Genomic DNA, 11,761 nt, shown 5'->3' with positions numbered 1-11,761 from the left:
GGGTCTCTGTGCTTCCCTTCAGTTCTGAAGGATGTGGGGAGTTGGAAACCTCTGGTGGCTTCTGGTCCTTGGTTCAGAAACAGCATCCATGAAGCTGCCATGTGTGAGGATAGTTCCAGTGGGGACCACTTTCCTGCAGAACCCTCATCCAGATGGCTATGGTAGAAGCCAAGGTACAAGGGAACAGAAATCTCCAAGGGCTGACGCTACCCACTGTGGGCAAAGGGAGCTGTGGATAGGCCCCTGTCTGAGAATGGGCAAGGAGAACTTGCACAGTTGCTAACTCCAATGTGTCTGTAAAAAAGCAAGTTGTAGGCCATGGAATGTGTGCTCTTTGAAGTCCATCCTGGCCTTCATGCATGACATCCTTGCCTTGATCACTATCCTGAATTGTCTAGTTTGTGGAACACTGATGACCAGGATAGTCATACGACGCTGGACTGATACTGTTGGTCCAACGGCCTCTGAGGTGGCAGCTGGGCTGGTCCCGGGAGGCCTGGAGGCCCGGCTGGGTAAGACTGGGCTCTGGGATGCTGTTCCCAGAGTTGATGCGATCTGATGCTTGGATCCTATCCAGGCTGCCTAGTCGGCTTGCCCTAGCCTCACCTGCTCAGCCAATTGGGCCCGGCAGTCCAGCAGGTCATCTCGGAGATGGGCGATGTCCTCTGTGTGCTGGGCTAGTGTGCGATTCAGCTGGTCCACGTGGCCCCACAGGCCCTCCCTGGACCTAAGTGGCTCGGTGGGCAAGCTGTCCAGGCTGGCAGCCAGTAGGCCGAGCCTCCTGCACATGCCCTCCACTTGTGCCACCCGCTGGTCGAAGTGGCCCACGGCACGCTGGAGTTCTCGGGTGGTGTCCTGGCAGCGGCTCAGCCCCCTGGCCACATTGGCCATACCAGCCTTGAGCTGCGCTAGCTCCCCCTGCAGGTTCAGGACCTGCCTGTGGCCAGCCCGGAGCCTTGAGCCTTGGCTGCTGACCTGGTCCTGGATGGCGTGGACTTCAGCCTCCACCTTGCGTTCCCGCTCATCCAGAGATGTATTGGCAGCCAAGAAAGCATCAGAGTACTGGCTGACAGAGTCACTGAGGCCTGTGAGCGACTTGCTCACTGAGTTCAGGTTGACCTTCAGTAGAGTGATTTCACCTTGGAGTGAGCTGCCCGTCCCTCCTGCCAGCTGCCCCTGGACTTCAGCCACAGTGCCATTGAGCTGCTGTAGCAGAGCCGTGTGGCTGGCCACCTGGTGTAGGAGGGTCTCGCTCCGGCTCTGCCAGGCCTTCACCTCTGACACGAGGTTGTCCAGGGTGGCTGACGTGGTACTGGGGGTGCATGAGGTCTCCAGGGAGACCAGCCGTTGTTCTAGCACGGCCAGCTCTGTCGGCACGAGGGGCCGCACAGACCTGCCCAGTGGGATGCTGTCCTGATTTAGCTCTCCAATTAATGTCGCCAGGCGATCCTCTAGGTTCTGCACACGCTCTTCCAGCATGGACCCGAAGCCACCCACACCCCAGCTTCCCAGCTCCATCCTCAGACAGCAGCTGCTCGCTCCATTCTCTGTCCCATTGAGGGTCTCCAGGCCCTCAAGCAGCCCATCCACACCTCCCTCAATCATGGCAGCAGACAGATGCTCAAGCTCATCCCTGGCTGAGGTGCCAGGGCCCTTGTGGGCCTCCACAACTGCCCGCAGGTTCTTCCCAAGATTGTCCACACGGGCACTGATCAAGGCCAGCTGGCCGCAGCAACTGGCCCCGCCAGCCACACTCAGGCCTTGCAGCTGAGTGCCCAGCTGTGAGAGCTCCCGGCGCAGGGCCAGCTCCCGGCCGTCAAGGCTCTGGTGTAGCTGCTGGCTGGCTGCCTGGCCCTCCTCACACTGTTGCCGCACCTCCCGCACCCGAAGGTCACACTCGCTCTGGATGCCTTGCAGCTTCTGCTCAAAGCCACCCAGCAGGCTCCCCCAGAGTCGCTGTAGCCGTTGATCCACATATTCCTCCAGCAGTGCCAGAGAGGTCAGCGGGGATGGCGGGGCTTCCCGAAGCTGCTGCAGGTGGGCCTCGTGGCTGAGGGCGAGTCCATGCACCTCGTCTAGCAGCTGCACCTTGCTGCGAAGCGTGTTGCTCACTTCTGTTAACTTGCTCAGGATCTCACCCAGGGGAGCTGTGAGTGGTCCTCCTGCTCTGTCTCCTGGATCCACATGCCCTTCTGGGAAGACCCCCAAACCCACAGGGGCAGCAGGAGCTCTGGAGTCCCCAGTTATCCTGTTGGGGTCCTCATGGCTAGCCACCAGACCACTGAGGGTGCTATATACTTGTGCCAGGCGCTGGACATCACCCTCCAGGCGTCCCAGGCGCTCACCCAATAGCCCTAGGCCTTTTCTTCCTGGAAAAGATGAGAGACTCCAGGAGCATCACCAGCCCCGCTCTCCAGGGCATTGTGCTCCCAGGCCCCCTGGGAGGCCTCCTGCTCTAAGCCTGCATTTTCACCGGGCACAACTTCCCGTTTGCCTACTCAGGGTGAGACATGCCCTCCCCAACCCTGCCAGACCTCAGGAGCCTGGGTCAGTCTCCTCCCTGCCCCTGTCACCGAGCCCAAGACACCCGGGCACCTGGGAAGGTATCCCGAGTCAGACTCACCATGGGGACCCGGGGCCACCTGGCTGTAAGCAGGGGGCCTGGGACCTGAGCCCGCCTGCCCTGAGGGAACCTGGGCTTCAGGATTCAGCTGGGGTGGGGTGGCCCCATGATCCGTGAGGTGCTCAGGGCAGCGTTCTCCAGTGAGGCCTGGGCAGCAACGCCAGGTGAGGTCTGTCACTGTCCTGTAGCCAACCTTGTATTTGGGTCTGAGCACTGTGCGGTACCTGTGCCAGCAAGAGTGAGAGAGCAAGATCATATACCTGCAGGCTGAGAGTCCTGTCCCCTAGCTGGCATTTGGGGTCACCCTCAGATGCCTGCCTGAAGTTTGTTTCTTTCCCTTGGGGAAAACCCCAAGGGTTTTCCTTTTTCTAGGGGCTGAAGGTGGCAGAGGTGTGGGGTGGGGGCTTTCCAGGGGCTCTAAGGGCTCTGAGTGGAGGATTCAGGTAGAAGCCCCATCCATCCTGTTTGGGAAGGATAGCAAATTTAGCTCCAATCCTCCCCAGACCATACAGATCCTCTTTAGTTCATGTAGCCACAAAAAATTCTACTTGGGCTCCAAGTGGTGTCTTGGAGAACAAAGCTCCAAGCCCTCCCCTATGGATGCAAAGGAGTATTGCCCTGGAGCTGAGGCTGGTGGTTCCTCCCATTGCCTTGGAGCCACTCTTGACTCCCACTAGCCCTCTGTAGTTCCTGCCACTCCTTCAGCCTACTCTAGGAATCCACTCTGGTCACAGGCTGGAGGGAGGGCACCTCCGATTTTCAGCAGGGAGGGGAAGGCCTAAAGATAAAGGCAGAGCTCATGATGGGACCCTCCTCACCTGTTCACCCACTGACACACTGGAGAACAGATCTGTTTCCAGATGCACACTCAGACCCCTCCAAGTGCAAACCTGTACATCATGTCTGTCCCTCCCATGCCGACTGCCTGTCTGCCTAATCCCCAGTACTCTGGCTTCCACCCCTCACCCTTAGGCCACCTTCTCATGGTCACCACAGTCCTCCCTGGATCTGCCTCAGCCCCCTGTGGCATCAACCGTTGCCTCAGTGACCCTTGGTTCTCCCCCCCCACCCCCTTGCCACCTGTCCCTTCCTCCTAGCCAGATCCTGCTTCTTCCCTTGCCACATTCTCCTCATCCCTCTGTGGTTTCCAAGCTCCTTCTGCCTCTGAGTGATGCCCTGGCACAACTTCAAAAGGCCCTGGCCCACTCTGGGGCTCAGGGGAGCTCTCTGGTGTTCTGGAGCTGCAGCAGAGGTGGCTCTCCTCCCAGGTGAAGACAGAAATGGGGCTTGTGCACGGGGATCCCAAGTGGGTGGGAGGGGGTGCACTCACGTGACTGTTCCAGGGCACTTGGGCCCCCATCCACACTGCCGGAATTCAGCCTTTATGTAGCTCTCTGCTCCCTCCTGTAGAATGCAGGTCACATTCCTGTGCACAACATAGGCACAGAGGGCCCTACAAGGGAAAGTGGTCCCCTGGAATATCTGGCCTGAGCCAGGCCCAGTGAGGCCCCTACCCTCTTTCCCCTACCTGTTGGTTTCAACAGGGAACCAGACCTCCATCTCTTTTGCCTGTTCTCCTTGTCCCTAGAAGTCAGGGCCCTTGGCTGGAGTCCAGAGTATTCTGGGCCAGGCCCAGCTCTACTGCTGACATTCTGATCCCAGTGTCCTCAGTGGTGCCACCGAGCTCAGTGTCATACCAAACTAGGACCCTGTCCTCCCTGACTGGGGGGGAAGAGACCTCCCTGGATTGTCCCTCAAGTGCCTGCCACACTTCCCGCCCTCTACCTCCAAGTGCCTTATCTTTGCCTGTGAAGTTCTGAGATTCCAGTTTAGTGGCTCTTTTGAGACAAGGCTTCTCCTCTTTCCTCCCCAGATGTAGTTTTTTCTCACTTAGACCAGGTCTTGCGCTGCCTCCTTCAGGAAGCCTGCTTTGCTGCACCTCAGCAAACTTCGTGTTGGCTATGCCTGGGCACCCTCCTACAATACCGCTCAGATTCAGTTAGAGCTCAAATTCGGGCCTGAGCTAACCACTGAGGCCCCCTGCCATTTCCAGAATACTGGACCTGGAATCCGGAGCCACCACCAGCTCTGTGGCCCAGCCACGTCGGGGCTCCCTCCCTAGAAGTTACTAGGACTGGGGTCGCCTCGGGAAGGGGGAGAAGAGATCCGGGTGCACGGCTCCACCTCCTACCCAGAGGGGCAGAGGAGAGACGCGAGGCCTCAGAGGCGCGGCGGAGCCCTCGCTCCGCTCCCTCCACCTGGTCCGCTGCGCCCACAGTTTGCACTCGGGGCAGCTGGAAAATGTTACTTCTCCAGAAGGGTTTCCGCGGGCACTGCCAGGATCCCTGCCGCCGCGCCAGGGCCCCCCAGTTTAGTTCTCTTCGCCAGCCCCGCAGCCCCCGGAGCACGGTGCTCCTGCTCCCGCGCGGGCTCAGTCCGGGCACCGCCCCTCCACGCCGCGGCCTCTGGTGCCAGGGGCCTCCATGGCCCTCGAGGGTCTGGGCAGGTGGGAGAGCCCCATCCCTCCCGCTTCCCGCCGCACGGCCCGCGCTTACTTGTGCGGCCCCGGGCGCAGCCGGGGGCGCCATCCCGTCGTGTAGAGGCTGTAGCGGGAGGCGCCGGGCTGCACTGGCCGAGAGAGGAGCGGCGCGCCCTTACCCTGCGCCCCCGAGAGCAGCGCCGCGACGGCGCACAGCCAGACCGGCAGGCGGCGGCGACCCATTGCGGCCACCGCGTCTCCACCTGGCCCCGGGCGGCGGACCCCGCGGGTGTCCGCCCGCCACGCTGCCACCTCCACTCGCCGGACGGGGCCCCACAGCCACTCGCGGACCCCGGAGCTCGCTCACTTAGTCGCCTGGCCCTTCGCGGCGGCTTCGTCCCTCCGAGTGGCCGGCGCTGCCCGCGGCTGGGGCCGCAGAGGGGAGGCGGGAGGCGGGCTCTGCGCTGATTAGCATAAACTCGGGCCGCGCCGCTCTCCTCCGCCAGCCCCCGCCTCCACCGCCAGCCCCTAGCCCGGCGCTGAGCGGGCGCCCGAGGGGCCGCCTGTAAGCGTGAGTTAAGCAGGCCGCCGCGCGCTCTCGGAACTCCCCCAAACACCACCAGCTACTACCTCGCCTGCTCACAGATACCAGAGGAGAGGCAGAGATGCCGACCCCTGGGTTGGCCTGGGCAAGGGGTTCTCAAGGTGCAGCCCACCCTCTAGATACTCTGGTCTTGAAAGTCCGTGTGTCCTCGGAGATCAGGGCTCTGGAGCCGAGAATATCGGGTTTCGGGGTGGACCAGCACCACACACCCAGTCATCTTCCTGGAACTGACCCCAGTCTGTCCCTGTGGGCTGGCTGCCTCTGGCTCCTCACTCATCGTGATGGGGGTGGGGGGGCTGCGGATGAGATCTGATAGCCCTTTAGGCTCCTCTCCCCACGACCTGTGCGACCCAGCTGAGTGGACACAGCGCCCCTCTGCTTTTCTCATAGAATCAGTGTTGTCTCCAGTCTCTGTATGGGATGCAAATGCCCACCATCTCTCAGCTCAGACAAGAGTGCTCTGCTGCTCTTCCTGGGCTCTGGCTCTGGTTTATTACTAGCATGTGGATAAAGAAAACCTTCAGGTCTCGGCTGTGTTAAGCCAGTTTCCTTCATACTTTGCTTTCGAAATCGGCTCTTAGAATCCAAGAGTTGTTCTTTGTAGTCATCCTTATGCAACATCATCTTGTTAACTTTCTAATCTGCAAGGTGCCTTTTGTATCCTGGTTCTGCCATTCAACAGAGTGGCACCTCTTCCTGTCTAGGTCTCATCTAAACAGCTGACCACAGCCACGTGTCTTCACACAAGAGGCTGGCTGGCGTATAGAATTCACAGGACTCCTGGGCCTGCCTGGAGAGACCTTTCAAAAACCAACTCTGAGATGTGAACAAACAGCTTCCGGGTAAGGTGATGGTATCAGAGGATACCGGAAGGGGCAGCTCTGAAGCCCAGATCCATGCCCTGCCCCTCTTCCAGCCTGTGGGTCATCCATCCCTGGGGACAGATACCTAACCAAAGCCAGACTGATTATCCTTTCTCCTGGGCTTTGGAATTATGGAACAGAGGCTGAAGGGAATCCAGCTTCCAGCTGTAGATTTCATTTATTTCCTAGGGTTGTAGTAACAATCACAAATTCAGAGGCTTAAAACAACAGAACCTTATTGTCCCCCAATTCTGGAAGATAGAAATCAGAAGCAAGGTGTCCATGGGCCATATTCCCTCCAAAGACTCTAGGGAAGAATCCTCTTACCTCTTCCAGTTTTCTGGTGGCTCCCAGCAATCCTTGGAGTGCTTTGGCTTGCAGCTGTATCACTCCAAACTCTGATTTTGTCTTCACATGGCCACCTTCACTTTTTTTCCCCCTCTGTGATTGTATGTCCTTTTCAAAGGACAGCAGTCTCTGAATTTAAGGCCCAACATAACTTTATCTTAGGTAATTATATTGGTAAGCACCCTGTTTTCAAGTAAGGTCACATTCTGGGATCCCAGTGGATATGAATTGGGGGGGGGAGAGGCTCTGTTCGATCCACTACTGGAGCCTTTGGGGTGATAAGAGGACACAGCATGGCATGCTGAAGCCATGGCTCCGCAGGAGCTATGAGGAACTGAGAAGGAGGGTTGGCAGGGGAGAAGAGGGCTGATACAGGGTGCTGTGGAACTCAGGCTGAAATATATAGTCATTTGGTGACAAGCCATGGCTTTCCCCGTCTGTTTCCAATAACCTACCTTTGAGCTAGTTTGAATGGATTAGGCAAGTAAAGAAGGCTTAAAACAGTCTTGTACCCTACCTATACACCCTTGGAATGTTCCATTCTGTAGCCTTTCATGGAGATGTTAGGAGTCATTTTGATGGGGGCAGATACATAGTATCCACAACAAGTTCTCGATCTGGTAACCGCTAACCTGGTTTTCAGAAAGTGAGAGATGTCTGAGGGGGAAATGAATAGAGCTCAGCTGCTCTTCAGAGGCTGGTTTCTGGCCGCTTGGCAGCACCGCCCAGCTGGCTCTGGGAGAACTCTCCCCCACCCCAGAAACTGTGATCTTTCCCAAGGGCTCCCACCCTTTTCCTTTCACTCCCTTCCCCAGCCCCAGATGTGGGGCCCACAACTCACAGGAAGGAGGCTGGACCCTGCTTCAAGTGGGAAATGTCCACGTAACAGGGGCCTAGAAGGACAGCTAGAGCCCGCCTCCTCCTTTTCCAGGTGGCCGACATCAAAACCATGCTCCCTCTTTAACTGGATCAGTTTGAGGAGCCAGGGCCTGGGCCTCATCCGGGAGGAGGCGGAGGGTGTCAGCATAGAGAGATGCTTAGGGTCTTGGCTGGATGCAGGCAGAGCCTGGGGTCTCCCCATGGATGATGAGGCCACTTCACATCTGCCAGACAGGAAACCTAGGGAGGCCAGCGGCAGGGGCGGGAGGCAAACAGTCGTGTTCTCCCTGCCTTAGACTGGAGCTTCTCCACCTGGACAGAGACAGGCGAAGGGGCCACACACAGGAACAGAGTTTGGCCCACCCTCCACTCCATGATCACTCGTGTGCACGCCTGCATACACATACTTTCGCTGTCTTCACTGCCTCCTGTGACAGATGCGCTACCTCTCTCCTTGGGAAAACTGCAGGATGATACAATTATCCGACACAGACATAAGAATAAAGCCTTGCATTTAGAGTTGCCCAGTGGGGAGACATAAGAAAACCTCTGCTGGACACTGAAACTTTCTACCTTCCTCTCTGGGCCTCCTGGGGCAGAAAAAATTCGGGAATGGGTCCTTGGAAGATGCTTGCCTGGTGGTAAATGAGCATGGAGCCCTGGCACTGGGCATCCCATATGTCTGGGATACCCTTTCCCTGCCTCTGTGCTTCTTAAAATCGAGGTTCCATCCTCTCTGCAGGCTCCTTCCACTTCACCTAGGCTTTGTCTCTCCTCTTTTATCCAGGATTCACCCAGAAGGTCACAAAGTTTTATGGAATGTAGTCTCCTAAAGAGACAGAAATAGAAAGCACGGAATATGCCAGCTTTCTGGCAGATGAGCCCTCTGCTGCTCAGAGACACTCAGCCCCTACTCCCCCCAAGCCAACCTGTGGTGCCACTGGCCCTACAGTACAGGCTCCAGACACTGTCCAGTCCCTGGTCCCTGTTCACCATCCTCTCCTTTCCTAAGAGTACACACCTGGGCCTCCTTACCCATGGGGCCACCTTTGGCAGTTCTAGGCAGCAGCACTGTGCCCAACCCCAGTACGCTCAAAGCACACTCAACATTTTTATGACAAGTGCATCATCAAAAAAGGTGACTACCAAATCCGCATAAGTTTCTAAGGCAGGTGTTTACAGTACCCTCTTCCACCTGGACAAAGGTGTGGCTTGTCCAGAACCTGGAGTGGGTAGAGACACAGTTTGAAGGCGAGAGCCAGAGAGCCAAGAAATCATAGACACTGGACTCTGTAAAGCTCTGATGGACTTCCACTGAGGGTGGCTTCGAAGCATTTTAAAAATTGTGCAGTGCTGATGAGTTCTCAGTGTGGACATATGCAAACCAGATGCAACCATGATACAAATTTATATGCAAAATGTATGTGTGGGCCTCCCAACTACTGCAAATGCCAGATGTGACCCTTGGGGATTCTGAGTTTAGCTGAGCACAGCTGGGGGGCAGAGAGATGACCCTGGACTCACCGGCCTCTTACAGTGGGCAGGAATGGCTGAGCTACCAGATCCTCCTGGCTTTGGGGGAAAGAAACCAGGCAGGAAGTCATTCAGGCCAGTTTGAATCCCAAGTCTTCCACTTACAAGTTGCATGACCTACCTGGAGTCCTGTCCCTCCTCTGAGCCTCTGTTTTTCTATCTGTAAGATGGATATTATAAGGAATAGATGAGGTCTTTGGTTAATGCTCCCATCGAATGGTTGGGCACATAGCAGATGTTCAATGAGTCAGGCAGGGTTCAGTGTAGAGCCCTTCTCTGGAGACTGGATGTCTAGGCTCCTTTCTGGTCCCTACAGTGGCAACTCCCCTGGCTGTGGGCAGGACCTTTTCCCAGGGCAGCACATGTAGCTGTGAGGCTGGGGGATGCCAGAGTTGGGTGAGCCAGGAGTCCACATACTTCTCATCCATTCAGAAACCTGTTAGAGGTCTTCCTCAACAGGGGCTGCGGGGACACAGCCCAGTCCGCCTTGACCTGGCCAGTACACTCTTCACTGTGGATGTGATAACTGCTACTGCTCACATCTACCCCTTGTGCTGTGAATCGCCCCTGGCTGATGATAGCCACCAACCCTGTGAAGTTATGGATCCCTCACCCCACAGCCAATGACTGGGTGATACAGGAACACAAAGGCTCCTTCCTCACCCTAGGGGACAGGTCAGCAGTGTGGTTTATGTTGCAGAGCCCTTGGGTCAGGCTCTACCTAGACTTTACCTGACATTCATTCCCCCATGTGCCTTTTGTCTCCCGCCTCCCTCCTTCCCTATGGCTTTCTCTTGAGAGCCATCCTTGCCCTTAATAAATTTCCTGAACCCAGATCTCTGTTTCAAGGCTCCACTTCTGGGGAACCTAAGCCCAGTCAGGGAGGCAGACTTGCAAACAAAGGGGTCAGTGAACATAATACAAGGGACCACAGGATGGTGCGTATCCTCAGAGGACAGACTGGCTAGGTGCCTGAGCTTGGGGAGAGTCAGACGGTGCATCATGAGACAGCCCATTCCAGACTTGGTCATATGGAGCGCGCATGGCCTAGAGGCAGGAGGGATCCTGGTGTGTTTGGAGAAGAGTACAGAGCTCTGGGTGGCCCAGACCCCAGCAGAGATTGGCAGGAGCCAGACAAGAGGGGCCTTGAATGCCCCAGTGAAGAGTATGAACTTATAGACTCTTGTTCTGTGTGCAGAACTGCCTGAAAAACTTCCTGTGGCTGCTGCTGCCTGGAGCAGGCATAGGAGTGGGGGACCAGTGGGGCGGGCCCTGCAACTGTCAGCCACCAGGCCAACAGGCACTCAAGGTAAGGAACAGAGCAAAGGGCTGGTGGCTGATTTGGAGGCTGTGAGTGTGGGAAGGTGTCTGGAAGATGCCAGGCAGAGGGGAAACAAAACATCAGTCCTGGGGCAGGGATGGTCCATGTGTTCAAATGCAGGGAGTAGGGCTAGGGTCTGCATTCTCTGTGCCCTCAACAGCCAGAGTCAGGCTGAGCCTTGAGCTGGGAGGCCTTGGGAAGGCAGCTGCTGACCAAGGGTGTGTGCCACAGTCGCTCTGATGCCAGAGTGGGCTGGAGCCGCTCCCTGCTGGAGGGGCTGGAGCCTGGGCCTGTCTAGGACAGGGATGGGGAAAGGCCACGGGGGCAGCAGAGCTGCCAGGCCCTGTGGTGGGGGTATGTGTGTGCGCAAGGCCCTGGGAAGGACTCCCACATGCTTTCCTCTTCTATTCCTGGGCACTAGAGTGAAAAGCACACAGGATTACCGGCTGGTGATGGAGTCGGCAGTGCAGGCATGAGATGAGTGGGTACTGAGAGGCCAAAACAGGATGCCCTCCGGGGAGGGAAGGGCAGGTCATTGCTACGGAAAGCTCACCCTTGGACAGGCAGGACCTGACCTTCAACCAGACACTGTTCTTATCGCAGACCTGCTCTGCTGTGACTTCTCTTCACTGGGACATTTGCTGGGCACCTTCTTGGTGCAGGAAGCACAGACAAACTGGCCTCAGGGTGCAAGGCTGGGAAGGGCAGAGGTGGATGAGAGTTGGGAGAAGTCCCAGGAAGAGTCAGAAGGGGCCTGCCTAGAGAGAGGGTGTTCTGGGTGTGGGAAATGTGCTCCAGTCAAGGGAGGTGCTCAGGCAGGGATGCTGGTGCCCAGGAAGGGCTGTATGCAGGTGGAGGACTGGGGAGGCTGGGGAAGTGGTGGATGGAGGTGCTTGGTCTCCAGCCCCTGTGAATCCACTTGAGACCACGTCCTACATGACCCTGCCCACGTCAGTCCCTGTGCTGAGCTCGCCTCCAGTCTGGTGGTCCTGGATATGAGGCCATTTCCTGACCATGATTGCTGAATAGATGAACCATGGGTTTTAGACGGGTCACTCTGTAGCCATGAGAAGGGTGCTCTAGGCCAGCAGGAGCTGCTGGAGACAGAGGG

The 11,761-nt window shown here is 57.2% G+C and overlaps 1 protein-coding gene across 1 annotated transcript; it reads right to left on the bottom strand.

The window, feature by feature from the left end:
* Positions 1-2: 2 nt before the first annotated feature.
* Positions 3-5,597, bottom strand: Emilin3 (elastin microfibril interfacer 3). The gene is made up of 4 exons (XM_004858221.3): positions 5,179-5,597; positions 3,954-4,076; positions 2,624-2,847; positions 3-2,369 (listed from the first exon to the last, which is right to left on the bottom strand). The coding sequence occupies exons 1-4, from the start codon at positions 5,343-5,345 to the stop codon at positions 583-585; spliced, it is 2,301 nt and encodes a 766-aa protein (XP_004858278.2). The 5' UTR covers positions 5,346-5,597; the 3' UTR covers positions 3-582.
* Between the last annotated feature and the right edge of the window lie 6,164 nt (positions 5,598-11,761).

The sequence above is a fragment of the Heterocephalus glaber genome, unplaced genomic scaffold (assembly GCF_053883595.1).
Source record: "Heterocephalus glaber isolate CG9 unplaced genomic scaffold, H.glaber_assembly_v1.0 deba00001673, whole genome shotgun sequence".
NCBI classification, from domain to species: domain Eukaryota; kingdom Metazoa; phylum Chordata; class Mammalia; order Rodentia; family Bathyergidae; genus Heterocephalus; species Heterocephalus glaber.
The sequence above is the reverse complement of the archived record's forward strand: the minus strand, read 5'-3'. Positions and strand labels throughout refer to the sequence as shown.

Excerpts from the sequence above, each read along its gene's own strand:
- Emilin3 (XM_004858221.3), bottom strand. The coding sequence starts at position 5,345 with ATGGGTCGCCGCCGCCTGCCGGTCTGGCTGTGCGCCGTCGCGGCGCTG. Across the intron at positions 2,848-3,953 it reads AAGTGCCCTGGAACAGTCAC|GTACCGCACAGTGCTCAGAC; the intron begins GTGAGTGCACCC and ends TTGCTGGCACAG. Across the intron at positions 2,370-2,623 it reads GGTGGCCCCGGGTCCCCATG|GAAGAAAAGGCCTAGGGCTA; the intron begins GTGAGTCTGACT and ends CATCTTTTCCAG.